The sequence below is a fragment of the Panthera leo genome, chromosome C2 (assembly GCF_018350215.1).
Source record: "Panthera leo isolate Ple1 chromosome C2, P.leo_Ple1_pat1.1, whole genome shotgun sequence".
Taxonomy (NCBI): domain Eukaryota; kingdom Metazoa; phylum Chordata; class Mammalia; order Carnivora; family Felidae; genus Panthera; species Panthera leo.
In genome coordinates, this window is record NC_056687.1 from 83926963 (window position 1) to 83952883 (window position 25921).

The 25921-nt window shown below is 39.7% G+C and overlaps 1 protein-coding gene across 3 annotated transcripts in view; it reads left to right on the forward strand.

Moving 5' to 3' along the window:
* Window positions 1–24337, forward strand: part of LAMP3 (lysosomal associated membrane protein 3) — a 36866-nt gene extending 12529 nt beyond the window's left edge. The window contains exons 4-6 of one of the 3 annotated variants that reach the window (XM_042956023.1): window positions 6791–6848; window positions 10212–10382; window positions 12322–12784. In XM_042956023.1, coding sequence (XP_042811957.1) covers window positions 6791–6848; window positions 10212–10382; window positions 12322–12461 — 369 coding nt within the window. In that variant the 3' untranslated portion in view covers window positions 12462–12784. Of the gene's footprint in view, window positions 1–6790; window positions 6849–10211; window positions 10383–12321; window positions 12785–14477; window positions 14837–23816 lie in introns of those variants that run through there. The other 2 variants (XM_042956024.1, XM_042956025.1) reach the window with 2 other exon arrangements.
* Window positions 24338–25921: the final 1584 nt, after the last annotated feature.

Genomic DNA, 25921 nt, shown 5'->3' on the forward strand with positions numbered 1-25921 from the left:
GACAACCCCAAATAACTCTAGACATTGCCAAATGTCCCCTGGAGGAAAAATCACGCCTGGTCGAGAACCACTGCTCTAGAGAAAAAGAGAGCCTTGGAAAATAGTTTATGTTCATTGTAACATAATAAATGTTATAAATGAGAACCAAGTTGTAGAATGGCAAATGGATGCTGGTGAGCAAGGCTGAATTAACAGCCTGAGTTTACTGAGCACCTACTTTGTCCTGAACACAGAACCAGACATTATAGGAGAAAATAAAAGAAATACAGGCTATAGTTGCAGGTTTCAAAACATGTAAGATAATTCATAAGTTTTTAAATTGAAATACTGCCAATGACAGAAATGTAAAGAAAATTCTGTATCCTGAACTGTCCCTTGATGTTGTTCAATTGGGACTTAAATTATCCATGTCATTTCTACATGACCATGAACAAGTCTCTACCTCTCTTTCTGAGCCTGTTTCCTCCTATGTAAGATGGGGCCAACGAGTCCCTATTTTGTTGGGCTGCTGTGAAGTTGAACGAGGTTAATATATGTGACAGTGCTGAGGGTGGCATCTGGCCCATAGTGGGGTAGGAGAGGTGGGTTTCCTTTCTCATTTCATTGTTTAAAGAACTGAAAACCTTTCCATGTCAGTGTCTCATTTGATTAAGGCGACAAAGCTGAAAGTTGTTCAGACCCTTCAGGTGCAAGATAAATATACCTCCCTTCCCCCACTCCCCACAACTTCCTTCCTGTTAGGATAAGTTTGTCTTAGAACATCTTTCAGTAACTTTGTGTAGAGTTTATTTTTCCGTGCTCGACACTGTCCCCTTCTCATCCACCTGGTGGGCAGGGCAGCTCAAGGCTTCCAGCCCTGACTTGGAAGTGGGACATGGGAGAAATCAGTGGCCTGGGGCAGGGGTACTGAGTCAGGGAGTGTTTTGCCAGCCAAGGTCTGGAAAGTGAATGCTGTCCGCCACCCTGGTGTATACCCAGAGCCTTGCAGGGGCATTGGGAGCCCTATTAACTTACAAACTCCTGAGAACTGTTATCAGGGTTCAAATGCTAATACCCTCAGAATGCACTATTTAGAACTTCCCAAGAATGCTGTACTATTTCATGCCCTATTTTCCCTTATGCTTTTCCCTCTGCCTGGAATGCCCCTACCATCCCTCAGGCCCTTTTGCATTCATGCTTTAAGATGGCTCAGATATCTTCACCCTATGAAATCTCCTCACCCCCCCAGCCCCCACCTCCATCCCAGACAAAACTGGGAGACTTTCTTCTTTTGGTTTCCTGACCCTTCATTTGTTGTTCCCTGACCTCCATTAATGCACTTGTTGCACATTTTACTGTCTTGAAGGCATGTCTGTGATTATTCACAGTGCTCAGCCCTGACTTTGTATATAGTATGTCTTTAGCAAATGTTTGATGAGGAAATAAATCAATAAAGGGGTGAATCTAAATTTCACAAAGACTCTGGGCCAAGCTGCCAAAAAGTAGATCAGCAGCTCCAAAGAAACAGCCTCTTTCGCTTCCTTTTGCTGTATACAGAGCAAAGGTTTCTTGATGTAGTCACAACAATGCTGAGCAAAAAAGGTCTGATCGATGTTGAAGACAAAATCCACATCCTGAATATCTGTGACTATGAAACTCCTACAGTGCATTTTGCTGAAGTTAAGGAGAGGACCCAGGGCCTCAAGGTCATTGATATACTGCCTTCCTGAGCAAGTTGATTGGCTAGCTTGCTCTGGACCTGGTCCTTTGCTAAGGAGGATGTTTAGGTCCCTTGAGGAATCAGGACCTCTCTAATGAGATATTGCAGAGCTCTTAGATACTGGCAATGAGGAGCCACTGTGTCAGCATCCCATTTGTTGAATGGTGAAATGGGACTTTTGTAAGTGATCCATTCAAATGGACACACTGTAAGTACTGAAGTACCACATTTAGCTGTTAGGAGTCCTTAGCCCCCTTTTGTCAATGCTGATGGATACACAAAAGATTTTCACTTTGTTTTCAAGAATCCAGCATGGTTGATATTTGTCACTCTCCAACCTGAACCCCAAATGCAAAAAAAAAAAAAAAAAAAACCATCTGGCAGAGAATCACTTTGTGGCCTTCAAAGGAGAAAGCAGATACTATGAAGTGCATGATGTATAACTTGTAATTTCCCCTGGACTTTGGGTTAAGTCTGCTATCTGCTTGAAGCTCCCAAGCCCTCCAGCCCCTCCTCTGTACCCACCTGACTCCCATTCCCCAGAGCTGAGGCTTCAGCTGTTTCTTTAATCAGTAGTACTGTCGAAGCTCACCTCACTTGCTTGTTCTCTATCTGTGGTAGATCTGAGATCTAGGAAATAGACAAAAAATGCTCATTGGAGTGCTATGAAAGAGGTTTACTAAGAAGGGGCAATTGAATTTATTATTTCCATTGTGAATAACACTGGTTACATTTTTTATTGTTTATTTATTTGTGGGTGAGGGTGGGGGAGGGACAGAGAGGGAGAGAGAGAATCCCAAAGCAGGCTCCGCACTGCCAATGCAGAGCTTTACATGGGGCTTGATCTCATGAATCATGAGATCATGACCTGAGCTGAAATCAGGAGTCGGACACTTAACCAACTGAGCCACCTAGGCGCTCCTACACTGGTTAAAATTCGTGTGAAGACTCTGTGGTACATTTTTTACATGGATTCTTTCATTTAATCTTCACATCAAACTAAGAGGTAAATCTTGCTATAATTTTCCTCATCCTTCTGGATAAATAAAAAAAATTTTTTTGGAATGTTCACAAAGATTTGACAATTCAAGTAGCTACATGGGAACAAAAAATATTTTTAAATTAGTATTTAAAAATTATTAGCAAAGCTTTGTTCTCCTAAATAGGAGGTTAACCACTCTCTTTATAACGTTTCATTACCAACTGATTTGTTCTGCAACCTTGTTTTTCATTGATGGTGGGCACCAGGAGTTGACAAGCTGTGGCCCTCAGACCAAATTCAGGCTGCCACCAAAAAAATTTATAGTCTCCAGCCTAAGAATGGCTGTTACATTTTTCAATGGCTTGGGCAGGGGGAGGAGAACATTGCATAGCATATGAAAATCATATGAAATTCAAATTTCAGTGTCTATAAATGAAGTTCATTCGAACGTGGCCACACTTGCTTGTTTATGTGTTGTCTGTGGCTGCTTCTGGGCTACGGTAGTGGAATTGAGTGTCACCTACACAGAACCGTGAAGTCTAAAATATTTACTGACTGGCTTTTTACATAAAAAAGAAAAAAAAACTTGCCAACCCTTTATATAAAATAAACTTCAGGGGGACCTGCTGGCTCAGTTGGGTAAGCACCGGACTTCAGCTCAGGTCATAATCTCACGGTTCATGGATTTGAGCCCCACGTCAAGCTCTGTGCTGACAGCTCAGAGCCTGGAGCCTGCTTCAGATTCTGTGTCTCCCTCTCTCTCTACCCCTCCCTCAATTACACTCTGTCTCTCTCTCACATGTGTGCAAAAATAAATAAACATTGAAAAATGTTTTAATAAAATACAATAAAATAAAATAAAATAAAATAAAATAAAATAAAATAAAATAAACTAAACTTCAGGGGCACCTGGGTGGCTCAGTTGGTTAAGCATCCGACTTTGGCTCAGGTCATGACCTCCAGTCCATGGGTTTGAGGCCATGTCAGGCTCTGTGCTGACAGCTCAGAGTCTGGAGCCTGCTTCAGATTCTGTGTCTCCCTCTCTCTTTGCCCCTCCCCAACTCGTGCTCTGTCTTCCTCTCAAAAATAAATAAACATTAAAAAAATTTTTTAATAAACTTCAGCCCCACTACCGTTCAAATTATGCTAAATTCTGAACTTCTGAATCTAAAAATAAGTGCTTTGCTCTAGTTTAAATAAAAGACAATTTGGGGGCACATGGCTGGCTCAGTTGGTGGAGTATATTAACTCTTGATCTTGAGGTTGTGAGTTCAAGCCACGTATTGGATGTAGAGATTACTTTAAAAAAAAGACAATTTTATTTTCTTTAAGAACATCCTGTGACACTACAACTGTACAGAAAAAGTGGGCACAATTGTCTAGATAAGACTCATTTGGTATCAGTAGGATAAATTTTATAAAACTAGGAATCTCAAGGATACTAAACATCCTTCTGCCCTTTTGTTTACATGAATTCACCTAACAAATGCTTTTCCTTTATCATAACAATAGACATCAGCTCAGGCCTAGGAAACATTTGGCTAATTTTGACTCAGTCAAAATGGAAGGAAACCTGGATACCAGCTCCAGACTGTCCTGTTACATCATTAAGGTGAACTTAACAGTGAATGTGAGCACTCTGCCATCTGCTCTGGAAGGTCTCACTTTTGGCATTGGGCCTATAGAGCTGGGGAGCAGGAATGGCTCTTCCTGTCAGGGCTGGCTTCATGAGCATGTGACCTGTGCAGTCAGCTGGGCCCCTGCTTGGCTTAAGATTTGCTGTCACCTCCTAAAATTCTTAAATGATTTTTGAACAAGAGATCCTACATTTCCATTTTGTACTAGGCCCCACAAACTGTGTAGCTGGTCCTACTTCCAATAGATGGCTAAATATGGACACCTGCATTTCAGGGAATATGAAAGAAAATTCTTGCACAACGAATTTGTTTTGTCTAAACCCACATATCCCACAGAGGAAAATGTAGGGCAGGATCCTGTAGACCAGATTTTGTTTTGTCTTGCCTACAAAGAATGTGAATTAGAGGTAGATGCCTAACTCCTCTGAGCCTCTTTGTTCTCAGCTGCCAAATGGGTTGATAATATTTATTCTCTCTCAGGGGGGTGTTGTGAGGCTCAAAGGAGGCAATGTAGGTGAAAGCATGCACTTAGTAAACTGTGAAGCTTTTATAGAAATACAGAGCTTTTCCTAATGTGAAAATAGATCAAGCAGATGCCACAGGAAGGGGAAGATTCCAGGAGGTCTCCTGTGGACCTGAGAGCTGGCCTCATCACTGTTCTCTTACTGTTCCTTAAAGCAATCTCACACTGCCACCTAAGCAATTTCAAAAAACAAAGTTATGCTCGTGCCAATGTTCTGCTTAAATCTCTTCAAAGGATCCTTTCTGCTCTTAGGATAGGGTAGGGATCTTGTAACAGTGACTTTGAGCCCTGAATTACAGGTCTCTTATATGCTAAAAAGGACCCCAAATAAAGAATAATCTGAGTAGTGGTTTGTGAAAGTGACCCAAGAAGGGCCTGGGTCACAGATGTTTTTCTCTAAAACAAATGGACGGTTCAAGCACATTGTTTACCTTGCCTTTGAGACCTAAGACTGAGTATGTAGAAGGAAGGAACCAGGTCTTCTCCTCCTCCTCCTCTTCTTCCTCCTCCTCCTCCTCCTCCTCCTCCTCCTCCTCCTCCTCCTCCTTCTTCTTCTTCTTCTTCTTCTTCTTCTTCTTCTTCTTCTTCTTCTTCTTTTTCTATGACCTAAAACAATTCCTGGTGTGGAGTGGATATAAGAGGAATTAAACACTAGACTTGGAGACAAGAAGCTTGGGGTCATATCTTCCCCTGCCACCCATTAGGGCTGTGACCTTGAGCATGTCAGTGAGCCTTTATTTCTTCTCATAGTTGTTGTGAGGATTAAATAAGGCATGGCATAGAAGTGTCTGCTCCAGTGCCTGGCATAAGGTAAGAAGCCAGTATGTGGTAGGTGTTGTTCGATGAATTATAGGATCTAGAGTTGAATGTGTCAATAGCAGCTAGCTTACCTTACTAAAACAGTTTGTATTTCTGGAAGCCTTATATTGTATAGGGAATCATCATTTCATCTACAAATAATACACAAATGGACTGTAATATAGTCAAGATTATTATTACTAATTTCTTTAATGACTAGACTTGGAACTTCTAAAGGTAACTCCATTTTGGATTCTGATTTTGGTTGCTCACTCTTACTCATGGATAGTTTTCTAATGAATGCTTACAAATAATAACAAATCACCTACTTTAAATTCCCCCTCCAAAAAATAAAAAAAATAAAAAATAAGAAAACTCAAAACCTCCTTTTTAAACTTACCCTTTCATATCTCAGTTCAATTCCCTTTAATGTCATACCTTTAGTCTCTCAGGAGATTATAGGGCTATTTTGTAATGGTTCATTTTGTTTTTGAACAATTCCTAAATAAATGTGGAACATTGCCTTATGTTTCTGAACATGGTCACTTGGGGTCTTCTTCTAGAGAACACCCAGTGATCTCAGAGGAGATCATTTTTTTTCCAGAATCCCTCATGGTGGCCCTATCTAGTCATTTTGGAGACATGAACCCTTTAATCTATTTAAAGCAATTGATACTCTACCCAGGAAAATGCACGTAAAATTTTGCACACCCAAAGAGTTTATGAGCCCCATGAAGTCTACCCATGGTAGTCTTTAAGATGAGTGGTCTCAGTTTGAATCTCTACCCTAAGATATTAATTACTAGTAAAAGCTTACTGCATACCCCTCCAACCTCTCCATCTTCCAGATGTGTATGTATTTTAACAAGAAGAAACTTGGTCCACCTGAAGGGACTCTGGGCTGGTGGAATTTGAATTTTAGGCTATAGCAGCAAGTATGAAGTACAGACATTTGGGGGCAAGGGTAAGCCATTACTTATTATTTATTTTGAATAGTTTTTTTGAAGTTTTTTTGAAGTTTTCAAACACAATTATGGCTCGATACCAGCATACTCCCAAATCCCCATATCCAGGATTTAATAAAGTTTGTAAACCAGGATCGTAAACATAAAAACAGATTGCCCAAAGGTTAACACACTGCTGTTTTACAGGATGAAAACTCCTATTATATCAGTGAAGTGAGAGCCTATTTGACAGTCTCAAATCCAGGTAAGTAGTCAGAGAAGGCTATTCTACCAGCTCTGGTGCTGTGCTTCTGGTTCACTCATTTTTCAGTCCATTGAGTTTACTAATCTTTGATGCTGCTTTGGAGAAATAGACTAAAGCAGGTGAACTTACTACATCTTTGTTTGCTTCAGTTTGCTCATCTGCTCACGAAGGAGGTTGGACTAAATTATGTCAGATATCATTAAAGCAGAGATCATTAAAGCAACAATAAAGAGTTTAATGACTTTTGGACAGATTTGCTATTGATGGTGCAGTTTTTTCTATACTCTTGAAATTATGCATTTATTCTACAAAAATGTAGTTAGTGCCAGCTGGGTGCCAAGCCCTCTAATAGGCAGTAGAAATCCATTTATCCAAACATATAGTCCCTGCTGTCATGGAACTTACATTCTAGAAGTGAGGAAAGGAACATAAAAAGATCATTAAATTATAATAGTTAAGTAGCATTAAGTTCTATGAGCAAACACAAGCAGGTCCTTGTGGAGCGGACTGGAAAGATATTTTAAGTGAGACCTTTAGGAAGCCCTCTAAGAAGGAAGGCCTCTCTGAAGAGGTGAGGTTTGAGCAGAGAGATACCTCATCTGGGGGCATCTGGGCCTGGGGAAGCTTTTTTCCGGTGGCGGGAACAACAGATACACAAGTCCTAAGGAATGAAGTTGCTCATGTGTTCAGGGGTCAGCAAGAGAGTGAGCCAAGCAGCAGAGAAGATCTGTGGGGCATCCAGGCCAGAGCATGTAGGTCTTGTGGGTAGGGCAAGGTAAGGACTTTGAATTTTAGTCTAAAGTGTAAAAGGATGTCATTGGAGGGTTTGGTATAGAAAAATGATATATCATGGTTTATATTTATAAAGATTCAGTCCAGTTGCTACATAGAGAATTGCCCTCAGTGGGGTCATTCGAGAGAACTCCTACAGTGTTCGTGTCTAGAAAGGTAATGCTCCCAGTCAAGTTGGGGGAATTGCTCAGAGGGATCAGACGTTTCTCTGGAAAGCCCAGACTTAGATAACAAACCACTGTTAAGCACCTCTTAGGTGCCAGGTACTGTACAAACAGTTTTCATGTCTGTTTTCTCCTTTTTAAACTTCTATCTTTTGACTGGCTTAAACTTATCTTATTAAGGAGCTTATACTAAAGAAACTTGCCAGGAAATGAAAATGTGGAGAAATGTCTATCTAGAATAGTAGATATATGATACTGATATTGTTCAAGAGGATGTTGTCAATGATTATTGGTTAAAAGTAAGTAAGATGTCATAGTTGACAACTCACTTTCACATAGTAACTCACGTAGACAAGTAAACTCATATAGGCTGGGGAATAAATATTATGAATGCTAACATAAATTAGCTAATGTTATCACTAGGCATGGACCAAATTTTAGCCAGGAATAAGGTAGTGATGTCTCAAGAAGCAAGGGAAGGATAAGTCAGACCAGAAGCTAAGTTAGAAGCTGAGAAAGGGGATTAAAGAATTCTAGGTCCCAATAATCCAGGCTCAGCAGTAGTAGCAGGAGCTATAGTAGTCACAATAATGACAATTTGCACATCAGTGGTGATGGTGATGGTATTAGTAACAGTAGTCAGTTGTACTTACAGAGGTAGTGACTGTTGTAATGTTATTGGGAGTGATAGCAGCAGCAGTAGTAGTAGTAGTAGACAATTACCCTGGGGTATAACACATGGTATAGTAGTACACATGGATAATTCAGTACATCATGTAGGACATTTGCATGTGCCAATGAAGAGTCTACAGTAAATAGTACAGTAATGGCAGGAGACAGCAATCGGGTAGTGGTTAAGATAAAAAGCTCTAGAGGGGTACCTGGGTGGCTCAGTGGGTTGAGCATCTGACTGTTGATTTGGGTTCAGATCATGGTCCCAGGGTCGTGGGATCAAGCCCCACATCAGGCTCCGCACTGGGCATGGAATCTGCTTAAGATTCTCTCTATCCCTATCCCTGTGCCCCTCTCCCCTGCTCATGCTCTCTCTCCCTCTCTCTTAAAAAAAAAAAAAAAAAAAAAAAAAAGATAGCAAGCTCTACAATCAGATTGCTTGAGTCCAAATTCCACTTACTAATTGTAGAATCTTAGGCAAATGTTTTCAATTCTCCAAATCTCCATTTCCTTGTCTGTAAAATGGAGAAAGTAGAACCAGTCTCAAATGGTTGTTATGAGAATTAAACAGGAAGGTACACGTAGAGTACCTGCACAGCACCCGGCACATAGCAAGCAGACCCTTAATGTGGGATGTTACCTTAGGCACAGGCAACACATCCACAGAGACAGAAAAGGAGGGAGACTTTCAAGCTCCCTCATTAACAGCCCATGGGTATTCCCTGCAGGCACAACTTTGGTGAATTCACAAGCTCCCTTATTAATAGCCCATGGGTATTCCTTGGAGGCACACTTGGGTGAATTCACTAAGGTCCATAGTCTGGTCCTCAATCATGAGAGCTGTCAGCACCCCCTTATGTATTGTCTGTTTCTTCAAGGAGGCTGATGTTAAACCAAGGTCATGAAATTGATGCATAAAATCAGAATGCAAATTTGTGCATTTTTCATGCAACTGTTTCTTACACCGTCATGCCAAGGGGACTAGATAGTTGGGTCCTCTGGCCAGTGAACTTTCTCCCATTCAAGAAGCAAAGTATAATCAGAAGGGTGTTTGATGAATGTAAAATTAGAGCAAATGGAGTTAATTATATGATTAAAATGTTTAGCCCCATCCACCTTGAAGCGGGCGTACCTGTCAGGAAACAAACAGGGCCAGTCCTTAAGCAGAACATTCTCTCCCCAGCAGCACTTAAATGGGCAGAGATGGGCCTCTCCCTTCTCTGTTTCCATGTGGATGGATGTAACAACCCTTCCTAATGATGGGATTAGCCTGTCCTCTTGCTGTATTAATATAATCTAGTAATATGTAAATGCTCCACTTGGAGACTTTGGATGTCTATTCTGATTCATTAAGGGTTCATGTGACTGTCACAGAGAGCGATCTTCTCTTGTTTCTGAAGTTTTTCTGGGCACTTCTCTGTAGTCCCCAAACACTGACAATAGTCCCCACCACTGCCCCCAATGACTTAAAACAACTGAAGAAAAAGTCCTAAAAGTTCTCATTTCAATGTTGTCACATTCTAATTCATGTGACTTTGCCCCCACATGCTACAGAATACAGGAAGAAGTCCCCAAGAGCAGAAGAGTGGTTTTTCATGAGGACAGGGCAGAACCCCTGAAAGCCATATGTAAATGAAGGCCATTTAACTATACATGGGCCACCCAGTAACCGCTGGAACTCATTGGATATATGCCAAGATTCTGATGTGTCTATAATTCATCTTTGTGTTTTCAGAGAAAATTTACCAAGGAATGAAAAGTGCTATGGTGATGTTTGAGACTGTGGTTGGGCATTCCTTCAAGTGTGTGAGTGAGCAGAGCATCCAGCTGTCAACCCAGCTTCAACTGAAAACAATGAATGTCCAATTTCAAGCCTTTGATTTTGAAGACGACCAATTTGGAAATGGTAAGTTAAATCTTCATCATGTCACAAACATAAACTTCAGAGACCCAGGGATAGTATCAAGTTGTTTTTTGTGTGTGCAGTTGTCAAAGGGACAAGAATCACATGAGCTTCCTAGAATAGTATGATTCTATAAAGCTTTTAGGGCCAAGTTCCCCTCCTGCCATTCCTCTGAGTCAACCAACCTCAAAATCAGACACCTTAACCCACCCTTGTCCTCCCACAGCAGGATATGTTCTCTTTATATGACTAAAACATGTATTCTGACTCCTCCAACACACACACACACACACACACACACACACACACACTCACTGACTGAATCAAAAAGTCAGAAAATACCACCTACAACTTCCTCTTTACAAGCTACTGAGTACTAGTTAACTCAGGTATTTTGAGAGACTTTAAAGATCCTGAGTATTAGTAATATCTAAAATTCAAGATTTCAGAATAGATTCTTTCCCACTTGCAGAGGGAAAAGAGAAAGATGGAATATTTCAAGATAGAAATATACTCTGTTGGGCACCCTGTTTTCAATTATGAACTCAGTTCTCCTGACTAGAGCTTCCTTGTAGCTGGCCTTAGTTCCCATGCAACTTCTGCTTTGAGTTTTAACCACCACAGAGGGAAGCAGGTCCTAGGAAGAAGGCCAGGGACAGACCAGGCTGACTTTCTGAAAAAGTCCTTTTTTTCCCCGCTGGGAAAATGGGTTACAAGGATTTCTACATATGTGCAGGAATTGAATTTCAGTTTCTAAAACATTCCTTTCATAATAACTAATGACGTTATGACTACCTCTCAGTTTTCATAAACAGATTTAGCTGGAAGATTAGCTGTAACTTAAATTTCTGTAATGTGAATCCAACTTCTCTTTGAGTTCCATTATAAAATTGAAGATGTGCCTACAAAACACTTCTGACATACTTGCTGGGAAGCATTGAGCAGAAGAAGGAATAAAGTGTGGCTTGCCTCAGATCCCCTAATTTCTGTAGGTTTTGTCTGAGTCTTAAAATCTCTGCCTCCTTTTTGGACCTTTACCACAGCACCAAGATAAAAATAGTAATATTTCTTAGTAGGTTGGCCCCACTCTGTCATCTTATCCGAAAACTTCCAATCTGGGGAAACTTAAAAATTCATAATGAGGATTTGAAAAGCCTCTGTTATTAATCATGTGACCTTAAATGAGGTACGCATTTGCTCTTCCTCCGGCTCAGAACCTCTGTGAAGCAGGAAGTGAGCAGGTGTATGAAACCTGGTAGTGGCAGAGATGAGAAATAACACCTTTCAGCAACATACACCTGACTTCTATTAGCAGTGCCCAAAGGGAGATGTAGAAAACTATCTTTTCATTTTTCCCCCTCCTTCCCTCACCCTCTCATCCAATTCTCAGCCTCCCACATTCTCAACCCATTTTAGGGAACTAAAATCCCAGAGCCTGAAAATGATTTCTCCAGCCCCAGACTGTCCGGCAGCCACTGTAAGAAGCAGCGTTTGAATAGAAAACTTTGGCCATGCAATTTGACACAGGTCCCTGTTTCCAGAGTTGGGAAACATGACCCCAGAACTTACTGTGGCTTACAGTTCTGATCCTGACTCTCTAGGCCAAACCAAGATTTCCCAAAGTTGGATCTGCCTCCCAGCTGCATCGGAATCCCCTGGACCCCACCTCCAATCCATCAAAACTAATTTCCAGGATGTGGGGACTGGGTATCTGCAGTTTAATTTAGTCCTTAAGTGATCACAAACACTGCACATTTCAGATCATTGCGCTGACCCTATCTTCCTCGTTTTCACCTGTGTGTCTGAGGCAGCAGGTGGGAAGCCCAGCAGCTCCGTCTCTCTCTGGGTTTCCTTCTCTGTCAGGCTGAGGCAGGCAGGGGCAGTATCACTTCCCAGCATTGTGGCCAGCCTGTAACACCTGTTACTCTGACTTCAATTGCAGCGGATGAATGCTTCAGTGACAGAAACAGGAGAGAAATCCCTGTGGCCGTGGGCCTGAGTATCGCAGGACTGCTTGTCGTTTTGCTAACAGCATGCCTGGTGGCCAGAAAGAGGCCCAGTAGAGGATATGAACGCGTGTAAAGCCCCACCTTCTTCAAAGTGTGCAAGGTTAAGGCCTTGGGAATTCTGGCTTCATATTCAGCCTGAAGTGAAGGAATCAGTTCTTCTAGTAGCCTATCCCACCCTCCCAATCTTATTAGGAAACCCAGTTTTCCCCCAGGGGCCATCTGAAGGCTAATTAAAATGTAGCCACCACTTTCTCCTGTTGGCATAGGGAGGCTGTGCCATAGGCTTGAATTCCATCTTCCACACCTGGTAATAGAGGGCTGGCTTTGAGAATTAGGGATAAGAAGTAGGGACATGCTTGGGAGAGGGAGAGAGCAAATACCCAAAGGGAGAATTGTAGAACAACATTTTCAAACAGCACTGATTTTTCTTACACATTTTGAAGAGTCTCAATATCTAGTTAAAATGTATATATTACCTCTTTAAAAACCAATCCATTTCAAAATAGATTCTAAAGTCATTTAAAGCTCCTGAATTGTGCCCAATTCCTGATTTACTTGAATTACAGAATGGTGTTAATAGACTATTATTTTTAAAAAGACATTCTAGGGGCGCCTGGGTGGCTTGGTCGGTTGAGCGTCCGACTTCGGCTCAGGTCATGATCTCACGGTCCGTGAGTTTGAGCCCCGCATCGGGCTCTGTGCTGACAGCTCAGAGCCTGGAGCCTGTTTCAGATTCTGTGTCTCCCTCTCTCTCTGCTCCTCCCCTGTTCATGCTCTGTCTCTCTCTGTCTCAAAAATAAATAAACGTTAAAAAAAAAAATTTAAAAAGACATTCTATGCTATTATAATGTGTTATTAGTAAAAAAAAAAAAAACTAGATAGCTTCCCAACATTTCATTTTTTTTAAATGTTTATTTTTTAAGAGAGAGCGTGCGAAACACGGAAGGTGCGGGGGGGGGGGGGGTGGGGGCAGGTGGCAGAGGATCCAAAGTGGTCTCTGCACTGACAGCACAGAGCCCAATGTGGGGCTCGAACTCATGAACCTTGAGATCATGACCTGAGGGGAAGTCGAATGCTCAACTGATGGAGACATTCAAGTGTCCCCCAACATTTCATTTTTTAAAAATAGAAAGGACATATCAAAGATCTTGCCAAACGAAAGAAGATCCAAATTCTTCACCTTCATTTGTTGTCTGCCTTCTTAACGCTTTTTTTCTCTGCTTTGTCTTTATTTTCTTTGATTCTAGTCTATACTTGTACATTTGTTAATTTGGGCCACAGTAGGGAGGGGATGCAGGCTAAGCATCAAAAATGATCAGGAATGGCAAGCAGAACAGGTAGATCTACGCCAGATTATCACACACTTTTCCTTTTAAGCAAAGCTTTATCAAGAACATCATAAACCAGGAGGTTCCTGACCGGACGGGGAAGAAAAAGTCTATCAAATATGGCTTGGAATGTTACTTGTGCTTTTCTATTACATTGTTTAAATGGGAGAATCGAGGTTTTCATTTCAGAGACAAGGGGGAGGAATGGGCTTCTGGATGTTTTCAACTGCTTTTCCTAACAGGTAGTTTTGTTTTTCTGTATTTGCCAGAGGTGCCATTCATTGTTTTGAACAGGAAGTGTATGAAGGTTGGCAACAGCTGTATAACCACTGTTTACCTAGGGCATGTACTGGCTTTCCCTGGAAGGATTTTAGCTGTCTCCACTTTCTCAGAAGTGAGGGTGGGGAGGGCAGAGGTTCAAGAGAGCTTCAAGAGCCCCTGACGACGTTTACAGTGTCAGGACATTCCTGTTTCCTTCTTATAACAGTTGATGTTGATGAAAATCTGGGATGGGAGGACCTGGTGTTTCCCAAAGTAACTGTTTTACCAGCGAGGGCTTGCCTTTGGAGAGATGCTCTCTCTCTCCATCTCCAGCAGGCCCTTCCAGCCGGTCCCTCCAGCCGGTCCCTCCAGCAGGCATCAACAAGTACCCCGTTCCTGACTCCCGTACTTGAAAGGTTCTATACTGTAGAGCACAAGCTGCTTATTCACCATGCTCCTCACCATCCTGTAGAATGACTAAAGGAACGTTCCTCTTCTAGTGTGTGGACATTTCCCCCACAGCACACGGGAAAGAAGCGGAATTAAAATCAAGGAGAGGGGGATAAGGCAGTTCACTTAAGTTCAATTTTCCTTTCTACCATCTTCGGTGAGTTCTTTAGAGTGGCTGCTGCTTAGAGTCCTGTTGTGTACCCCCTCACACACACCCGCCAATTATCTTTTAATTTACCGTGAACTAACATTCTAGTAAGCAAAAAGAGCAAAGCTGTCCTTTGAAAGACTGCTAAATAAAGCCCGGATGCGTTCCGGCCTCTCAGTTCTGCCCACTTTCTGCGTGAGTTCCGGGGAGGGTCTCGGATTGAGAATGCGGCCAGCTACCTGTTGGAAAGAGGTTCTTTCTCCGCCCCTGGATCCCTCTGGAGCTGCCTCCGAGTCTGCCTATTGCGGCTGCAGGTCCAGGGGCCCGAGGCTTCCTTGCAGAGCGCTGCTTGTCGCTTTCTGGCGTCGGGGCAGGAGGCTGCTATGCGCACCCCGGGAAGCCCTGCCGGGGAGGGGGGTGGGGGGGCGGGGCGGGGCTGGCAGGCGCTTGACCCTTGCCTTTAGTGAGTGTACCTGCTGCTTGCCTGTCCGGCGAGTTTCAACTCCATTTTCTCTTCTGCTGAGGATAGGGCATCCTGAATTCGCCCCTCCCTCTGCAACCCACCTAGAGATAATAGAAACCTTCACTAATGCCCACCTGGAAATAACCATCCATTGTTCATATTGATGTATTTCCCTCTCATGAGTATTGTTTTGCTAACTGGAAGCATACAGAGTACACAATTTGAAATCCTTTGTTACCTGTGCATCATAAGCATTTCTCTATGCTATTAAATTTGCAAAGTGTCATTATTATGGCTGCTATCATGAATATGCTGTCAACATTATATAATAATTTACTTAATTATGTTTAGAATTGTTATTGTTTTTAGGTTTTCCACAAATATGTGATTAAAGAATTACATAAACAGACAAGACGTTGATTAACAAATGTGTAGAAATGTCTGCCCAATTTTGGTTTTGCCCCATACAGTAAATTGGTTAAAATGGTTATAATTTATTCTGCAGTACTGATTCTTAATTTTTAAGAAAAAAAAATGGAAACGAAAGATATATGTAGATGATTTAAAATTTGAATACTTAAACAAGTATTTAAATTAAATTCTGTTAAATTTTTAAATTTGTTTTAAGTATTACAGAAATACATAAAATGAAAAAGTAGAGTTAAAATAGTGACTAAATTTTCCCCACAGAATTTTCCTTCCTCATTATCTAGTAGATGGGTGGAAGGGGAAAGGGTGTTTAAAAATCACCAGTAGCAGTGGAAATATAAGCTAATGCAACACACTTTGAAAACTGGTGAACAAAAAAGAAACAAGATTCAGAGGAAGAGTTGAGAGCTCAGCAGGACACCTGCTTCCCTAGCACACACACCAAGAAGCCATATGAGAGAAAAAAAAAAATCCTGTGAACACATACTACCATTCCTAAAACTGGAGAGAAAAAGCTTGGTCATTTTATCTCTTCTCATCTAGGAGTAGTGAAAATGGCTACTGGGAAAAGGAAGCAGGGTAAACACAGAGACTTATAGAAGTGAACTGGGGAACCAACCCCAAATCCCAGGGTACCCCCAGACTATAGCTAATTCCCAAGGTACAGAAAAGAAGAAAGAATCCAAATAGGTAGTTCAATGGGAAACATTAACTGATCTCACAATGGGAAGAAATATCCTAATTTACCCAGATGATATTAAAGGAAATTCAATGTCATGGATGAAATGCCCAAGCATAAGCAAGATGAAACAAGGTGCATGACCACTATGCAAAATTATTGCAGCAAAAGAATGTAAGAATAAGATTAGATTAAAATATGGCTACAGAGTTTTAGTTTGGCAAGATGAAAAATGTTCTGGAAATGGATAGTGGTGATGGTTGCACAAACTGTGAATTTACTTAATGTCACTGAAGTGTACACTTGAAAACAGTTAAGGGACACCTGGGTGGCTCAGTCAGTTAAGCGTCCCACTTTGGCTCAGGTCATGATCTCACAGTTCGTGGGTTCAAGCTCCTCATTAGGCTCTGTGCTGACAATTCAGAGCCTGTAGTCTGCTTTGGATAATGCATCTCCCTCTCGCTCTGCCTCCCCACACCCCCCCCCCCCCGCCAAAGTAAATAAAACATTAAAAAAACAGTTAATTTTATGTTATGTATATTTTACCACAATTAAAGGAGGGAGAGTTAGAAAGGAATATAGTTGATAAAATACAAAGAAAACGTAACTCAAGAAACAGAAATCCCTGACAATTGATTTTGCTGAGAATCACTTAATAAGAGTGTGAATTCCATATAACCAGAACTCAGGGGTGAAATGTTATAATGAAAGAGTGAGGTGAATGGGAGAGTTCATTCCTATGAGTGAACAAATTGAGTATCAAAGCAATGCACAGTAACAAATAGTAAGAGGCAAAATAGAGCTGAAAAATGAGTTATCTTCAAGAGAAAAGAACTGAAATAAGCATTTAATGCAGATAAAAAATAAGATCATACCATGATAGGGCAGCTGCTAGGTATGGGAGATATTCAGATTGTCTAAAATAAGGATAATTGGTGCCTCTGAAGTAGAGAGTTCAAAAATAGGAAGAAGATAAATTTGATGGTTTTAGAGATTTTGCTTAAGATAAATGTTTGAAGTTGCAGATTGCAAGAGCACAGTGTATCCCAGGAAAAAATAGACACAGAAAGCTTAACATTGGGCACCTGGGTGGCTCAGTCGGTTGAGTGTCCAACTCTTGATGTCTGCTCAGGTCATGGTCTCACAGTTGGGATTGAGTCCTGCATAGGGCTCTGTGCTGACAGTGAGGAGCCTGCTTGGGATTCTCTCTCTCCCTCTCTCAGCTCCTTCCCCACTTGTGTGTGCATGCATGTAGAACACACAAGCGCTGCACTCTCTCTGTCTCTCAAAATAAATATTTTCTTAAAAGAAAGCTTAACATTAAGATACAGTCAAACTAAGCTATAGAACTTTAAAGATAAAGAATTCTTTAGACATACAAATTCTCCCTCTCCATTAAAAAACCAAATCACCTATAACATTTAAAGCCAGCAAACAACACCTACAAAATCCTAAGGGAAAGAAAGTGTGACTCCGAAATATCATTTACTAAGATAATAGGCAGGTATCCTCAAACATGAAATAATTCAAGAGATATAACACCAAGGAGATTTTCTTAAAGATAGTGTTTGACAACGAAATTTGGTAAGATCAGAGAGAAGCCACATTATAAACAAGAACATAAGCAAGTATCTCTCTGGAATAGAGAAGCCACAGTTTTTTTAAAAAAAACATTTTATCGGGGCGCCTGGGTGGCTTGGTCGGTTAAGCGTCCAACTTCAGCTCAGGTCATGATCTCACGGTCCGTGAGTTCAAGCCCCGCGTTGGGCTCTGTGCTGACAGCTCAGAGCCTGGAGCCTGTTTCAGATTCTGTGTCTCCCTCTCTCTCTGCCCCGCCCCTGTTCATGCTCTGTCTCTCTCTGTCTCAAAAATAAATAAACGTTAAAAAAAAATTAAAAAAAAAACAAAAAAAACACAAAAAAACATTTTATCTATTTAAATAGATAAATGGAAAAAGCATTAAACAACTATGGGTCTGAAAATTTATCATACAGATACATCTTGTATATGAAAACCATGTACATGGTTTTTCATTACAACGTTATTTGTAATAGTAAAAGTTTGAAACAAGCGAAGTGTCCATCAGTCTGGAACAGATACATCCCACAACAGAATATAGTTATAAGCAAGAATGAGAACACACATTTTTATGTATGTATAGGAAAGTTACCCAAAATATATTGTTAAATGAAAAAACATAATGCATAATAGTGAAAAAAGGAGGAAATAAAATATATTTTCATTTTTGCTTATACCTGAAACATTGGAAATGTATATAGAAAACCAGTGGTTAAGACAGGGGTAACAAAAACGATGAGACAAAGGTGAAAGTGGAACTTCTCAACGTACAGCATTTTGTATTATTTTGACTTTGAATCAGGAATGTGTGTTATATATTTGAAACATATTTTTTTAAACTATTGGAATGATAGTTATCAAATAGAATTGAAATGTTATAAACCAGAACAATGATTTAAAAAATAATATATCTATTCAGGGGCACCTGGGTGGCTCAGTCAGTTAAGCATCTGACTTTGGCTCAGGTCATGATCTCATGGTTGGGGGTGGGGTGCGGGGTTCTGAGATGGAGCCCCTTGTTGGGCTCTGTGCTGACAGCTGGGAACCTGGAGCCTGCTTCCCTCGCTTTCTGCCCCTCCCCCACTTGTGTTCTGTCTTTCTCTCTCTCTCTCTCAAAAATAAACATTAAAAATTTTGTAAAAAAATAATACATTTATTCAAAATTTGAGTTGGGAATAAGAGAGAGAGAAGGGAATCTGTTAGCGCTAATCTTTCAAAACATTATCAATAGATAATGTCTACATTGGAAACACAGAGTTTAGAAAATGCATACTGTCTCTCACTTATTTCATAACCTCTTAATGCACTTCATAACCCTTTAGGGTGTATTTATAGTCTCTTTTTTGAACCTTAAAGAGATCTTTTATGAAACAATATTTCCTGTGACAAAGTTACATTTATTTGAAGTTCGGTAGCTTTCCCAGTTTTGTTTTAGCTTTTTTCTTCTGTGAAATCAATTAAATTAAAATAAGCAATTTTGGTAAAATAGCATTTGTATGATCCTATTTTAATAAAAGTATGTGTATATATTTTTCTACCCATGTCCTTATAGTTGTAAAGAAAGATGCCTGAAATTATATTTGTCCATGTTTTCGCAAGGATAATTTCTGGGTGGGTGGTTTTCAGGTGATTGGTTTTGTAAGGGTTCCGGGGGAGGCTGGCCCAAAATGTACCACAATGGCATACTGATTATTTTGAGTCGAAGCTACTTGGGAAACGGCCAGTGCAAGGACATTCAGACCCTCCTCGGTCACCCTGAAAGCAGGAAATCTCCCATATGAAAGGTACCCTCCCTGTAAAACACACAGTAAAAACACATCCTGTCACCAGAGAGAGGAACGTTAAAGCGAAGAAAGCTATAGAAACAAACCTGTTACTTTTTATTAATCTGCTATCTCAGCCCAAATTCCACTTAGAATTCCTTACTAATTGAAGCTCCCAAACATCTGTTCTCTTTATCCTGTCAAATCCTCACAAATGCAGTATCTCTTTGTTTAAAATGCATAGAAACTGCCTGCATTGGTCATTTCTTTGGGTATCAATTTCATTACTGATGAATTACTGTGCACATATAATAAAACTTAGGGTTTTTTTCCTCCTTTTAATCTGTAATTCTTAAACCAGCTGGAAGAATCTTGGAGGAAAGAAGAAATTTCTTCCTCTCCTACAGTTTTTATTTTTTTATTTGTGCTTTTCTAAATCATCTTAATTATTTGTAAAGAGAAAAATATCATTTTTTGAAAATTGAATGATGTTTTGTCAGGCATACACATGAGCACACACACACACTCATCTATATACAGAGGAAGCAATTGCCTTCCTAGGTTTGCAGTGATTCATTGAAATGGAAGAATTGTGGTGATCAGATCATTGTTTTCTTTGTGTACTTTTCTGCATTTTATTATTATTATTATTATTATTGTTTTATTTTAGAGAGAGCATGTGCATGCACATGTGAACAGGGGAGGGGCAGAGGGCGAGGGAATCTCAAACAGGCTCCACACTCAGCACCGAGTCTGCTGGGGGGGCTCAAGGAGGCTCCACACTCAGCACGGAGTCTGATGGGGGGCTCAATCTCATGACTCTGGGATCATGACCTGAGCAGAAATCAAGAGTCGGTCGCTCAACCGACTGAGCCACCCAGGTGCCCCACTTTTCTGCATTTTAACAACATTTAAGCTATGTGATATTAATTAGTGTTAAATTATATGGAAAGTGAAGGCTGCTGTCTACTCCCATCCCAGCCCTTCCCCAGCATCTTGTCTATCTTTTCACTTCCGGCATACCTGTAGTTTTTTTGGGGTTCATGCAATGCTCCATGATTCTAGGGAACTTCTCTGTCAGCACACTGAGATCCACCACATTCTTTTTAGTGGCCACAATATCTTCTATTGTATGGATATACCATTTAACATTTTTGATGGATATCTGGATTGCCCATTTTGCTCTCATAAAATGAGATTATTGTATGGGGTGCCTGGGTGGCTCAGTCGGTTGGGCAGCCGACTTCAGCTCAGGTCATGATCTCGCAGTCCGTGAGTTTGAGCCCCCCGTCAGGCTCTGTGCTGACAGCTCAGAGCCTGGAGCCTGTTTTGGATTCTGTGTCTCCCTCTCTCTGACCCTCCCCCGTTCGTGCTCTGTCTCTCTCTGTCTCAAAAATAAATAAACGTTAAAAAAAAATTTTTTTTTAAATGAGATTATTGTAACATACCTTTGTGTACTTACATGAATAGATCTTTATAATACCCTATGGTGGAATTATTTTAGCATATGTGTTTCACATTTTGGTCAATAGGTAGGTGCTTTGCATTTTGTTTTAACATTTTTGTATCTTTTCCCAAATCATTCTAATCAAATTAACTTCTTAATTTGTCAACGTTCTTTTTTATCTAAGAAATACATATTTACTAATATACTAAATAACAGAATTGTGTACTCCAAAAGGGCTTATCATGAAACGTAACATTTCCCTGCCCTTCCTCTAAGAGACAAAGTACTTTTAACTAATTTTAATAATTTCTTATGGTAACTATCTCAATAATTCTTTTTTTAATTTTTTTAAAGTTTATGTATTATTGAGAAACAGAAAGAGACAGAGCATGAGCATGGAAGGGACAGAGAGAAGGAAGACACAGAATCTGAATCAGGCTCTAGGCTCTGAGCTGTCAGCAGAGAGCGCGAAGCAGGGCTTAAACTCACAAATGGCGAGATTTTGACCTGATCCGAAATTGGACGCTTCATCGACTGAGCCACCCAGACATCCCTCAATAATTCTTTTAAAAAATGTTAAAAAGCTTTTCTATTTCTCAATTTATTAGCTTTAAACTTCTTATTATGGCAGATAAGGATTTCATACTCTTAACAACATCCCTTTTATTGTTATATCACTGTTTTTTGTTACATCAATAAGGTATATATTATCATCATTATGTAAATATTGTCCACTGCCAAATGAAATAGTATAGGACAAGCACAGTGCGTGTCTTGTACAGATTTGTTGAGTCTCTATCGTTTTCTCTCCCTGGTCCCTCCTGATCCTTTTTTGTCCGACCTCAGGTGAGAATTGATCCTTGGTTTGTTTTGATATTGGTTCATGCGACAATCTCATGAATATATTCTCATATCTATTCTTTTTATTTTTCATGATCTTATGAGATATTTATTCAAATATTTGAAATTTTCATTACAATTTTTCTTTGCATTTGTCTTAAACTAAGATGATATGACGTTTTACCTTACAAACCCTTGCCCTCACCTTGTTCTTCTTCATCCCGTTCTCCCCTTAGCCATCTACAGGCTATTACTTTTATTGGTTTATCATGCATTTATCCTTCCAGGTCTTCTTTAAGTAGATGCAAGAAATATATCTTCATTTCCTCTTTACTTACATAAAACATTGTAGTACTATATGCATTTTTCTCTGCGTTACTTTTTTCCCCTTAACATATGCTGGAGATTTTTCTTCTTTACTTTTTTTTTTTTTTAATTTGAGTACAGCTGACACACGGTATTACATTAGTTTCAGGTGGACAAAGTAGTGATTCAACTTCCCTATAGGTTATTATGTTCACCACAAGTGTAGCTACACCTGTCACCATGCACCGCTATTATAATATCATTGACTATATTCTCTATGCTGTACCTTTCATCCCTGTGACTTATTCGTTCCATAACTGGAAGCCTGTGTCTCCTACTCCTCTTCACTCATTTTACCCGTTCCCCTATTCCCCTTTCCTCCCCATCAGTTTTTTTTTTATGTATTTATAGACCTGATTCTGCTTTTTGTTTGTTTATTCTTGTGTTTTCGTTTTTTAGATTCCACATATGTGTGGAAATGATATGGTATTTGTCTTCCTCAATCTGACTTATTTCACTGAGCATCCAGGTCCATCCAGGTTGTTTCAAATGCAAGATCTCATTCTTTTTATGGCTGCATTATATTCAATTGTGTGTATATGTGTGTATATACATACATATATCCCATCTTCTTTAACCATTCATCTATTGCCTTTTCTCTATCCTTGAATAAGATATAGTTCTCTATACTTATTTGTATTCAATCAAGTTCCCTTTTATCCTCATGGCTCTCCACCTTTCTCCAGTTGAGACTGACTACATTTTAAACAAACAGAATAAATACTCTCTAATGAAATAAAGAAAAAATTTTTTATTTTCAAAGTTTATTCATTTATTTTGAGACAGAATGTGCGTGTGCGCACAAGCGGGGGGGTGGGGGTGGGCGGGCACAGAGAGAGAGAAATGGAGAGAGAGAAACCTAAGCAGGCTCTGCGCTGACAGCTTGAACCCACGAACCATGAGATCATGACCCAAGGGCTTGAACCCATGAACCACGAGATCATGACCTGAGCTGAAACCAAGAGTCGGATGCCTAACCAACTGAGCCACCCAGATGCCTCTAAAGAAAAAAGTTTTGACAAATTTACAAATGTTCATCTTTAAGCTCTCATAAATAATTAGAACTTTAAGTGTAGCCAAAAAATATTTTACAAAGTAGATAAACATCACATGTTTTCAAGAGATCAGGTATAATCTAACAACAATCTCTTGTATGTAAGCACATTCTACTTTTCAGAGAACACACCTGGAAGAAAACATGTCTAACGATTATTAAGTATCTATTAATTGCTGGGGATGCCTAGGTAGCTCAGTTGGTTAGGAGTCAGACTCTTGATCTCAGCTCAATTCCTGATCTCAGGATCCTGAGTTTGAGCCCTGCATTAGACTCCATGTTGGGCATGGAGCCTTAAAAAAAAACAACAACAAAAAAAACTATTAATTGCTGCAAAGATAAGGGTATCTTGTTTAATCCCCCAAGAATCTTATACATTATTTGCTTATTTTATAAATGAGGAAATTGCAAGGTTCAATAACTCATCCAAGTTCACATAGCTAGTGGTGAAATTAAAAGTCAAGCTTGGTGGCATATCAACTATACTTCAATTAAAAAAAAAAAAAGTCAAGCTTGGATTTGACTCAAAAGTTCATATTCTTCCCACTCTAGTCTGCTTTCTGGTCTTTCCTCACCAAACCTTACCTGCTATATTGTATTTTTTTCTTTCTCCCTCTCTTAGTTGACGAGTGTTCATCTGACTACACAATTGTGCTTCCTGTGATTGGGGCCATTGTGCTTGGTCTCTGCGCTGTGGGTTTGATTGTCTATGGAATCCGCCTAAGACGTGAATCATCTGGATACCAGAGAATCTAATTGGTTCCCAGAGGAAAAGAAAATAATGGAGTTTAGAGAATTCTTTCATCATTTCCAGAATGTTGGGGACTTCCCTTAGAGTGAGTCCTTCTGACAATATAAACCACTATCTTTCACAAAAACTAAGTCATTTCTGATTTAAATTCAAGCCACAAATCAATTTCTACATATTTTTTGTTTATTTTATGAAAGATATAGTGATCTGCTTGAGTATTTTCCAGTTTCCTTCAAAATATTTTAACCATTCAAATCAACATTTGAGATATGTTATAATGCATGTAAAGTGGTATATGCTCCCAAATTATAAACTAAAATGTTAATTGTAACTAATGCTACCTGTGCACATTGGAATTTTATTTTATCCTTCATCTTTCCCAATAAAAAAAAAATGCCTCTTCTTTGTCTATAAAATGGACTTCCAGAACTTTTCTTATCCATGTTTTATATGATATACATGTCTGATGATCTGCTTACCTCCTTTCCACTTTAATTTTTTTTTAATCATCAAAAATCCCACTATATCACAGTTTGTCTAGGTTTGATGTGACGCCAACAAGAGGAACAAATTAGCTTATACTTTTAATCTTGATGACTCCTCCTGCAGAATCACTAAAGGCTAAGAATTAGGTGGCTACAGACAACAGAATTAAATAATAAGCAAGAAACATAATCCTTAATAGTTGAACACATATATGCCAGACACTTGGCTAAGTTTAGATACATTCCATTTAATCCTCCCAACTTATAGATGAGTAAACTCAGACTTAAGGAAATTGATCACCTCAATGTCACCCAGCTAACAAATGGCAGAGCCAAAATTTGACTGCCAGTTGGTCTGGTGCCAACGTCTATGGACTTCACTACATCAACTTGGCTACAAGAACAATGACACTGAATTCTGCCTGAAGCCTCACACCAGCAAGTGCTCCTTTTTTCACAGAGAAAAGGAATTTCTCCAGAATCATAAGAGATAAGGGGACATGAAAGGACTTGATAGATAATGAAATAGGAGATCTTTAATAAAGTTCTCTGCCTCCTTGAAGGACACTAAGGGGCTCTGCAAAACATCAGTTTCTCATTTTTATGGGACTGTGCAGCTGTGGATCTAAAGATAAAGGAATGGAGTAAACATCTCAACTCATTTTTTATTTCTTTGAAAACAGAAATCTAACCTCCAGCCAACTTTTCTTTCTTGAAGGTAGATCCCCCCCTTGTGGTAACTTGCTTCTTCTGCTCTGTTAGAACCACATTTTCTATTCTAGGACACTTTATTCTGTAGAGCAGCCTGCCAAGAATTGTATTCACTGCTTGTTCTTACAACTAAACAAACGAACTAAGTATACTAACAGAAAAGACCACATACCCCTAGAATTCTTTAGGAAAGGAATAATTTGGGTCACCCCAGAGTACATAATGACTTTCCTGATTTGTTCTCTTATGAGTCAGTAGGCTTGGCAAAGTCCTTGGTTTAGTCTTAATGGAATATGAGTTGAATTAGAAGTTTTTGTAATAAAAACTTATTTTTGAGGTTAATTTATGTCTTTCATTTCTGATAACTCAATTTTCATGCTATAAAAACTTTTTACTATGGTAGTGGAGAGTTTTGCTTGAATCAGTAAGTTAAATCATCTTTCTATAATTCGTTTTGTTTTATTCTCTACTACCACTTTATTACCAGGTAGGAAGACCTATTTGAAAGAATCTGAATTTTTGAGAAGTGAACCATATTAAAGTTATAAGTTAAATCTCTCAACTCTTAGACCAGACTAACAGACTGGATTACTGGTTTACTTAAGTGCTGCCACGAATTCATCCATCCATTTATTCACTCATTCAACCAACACTGAATAAGGACTTTCTAAATACCATACACTCTGTTGTGGATTGAGATAAATAAGAAGTCCTGTATTAGGTGTATTAGTCCTGTATATCTACTTAACAAGTTAACTCAAAACTTAGCAGCTTAAAACA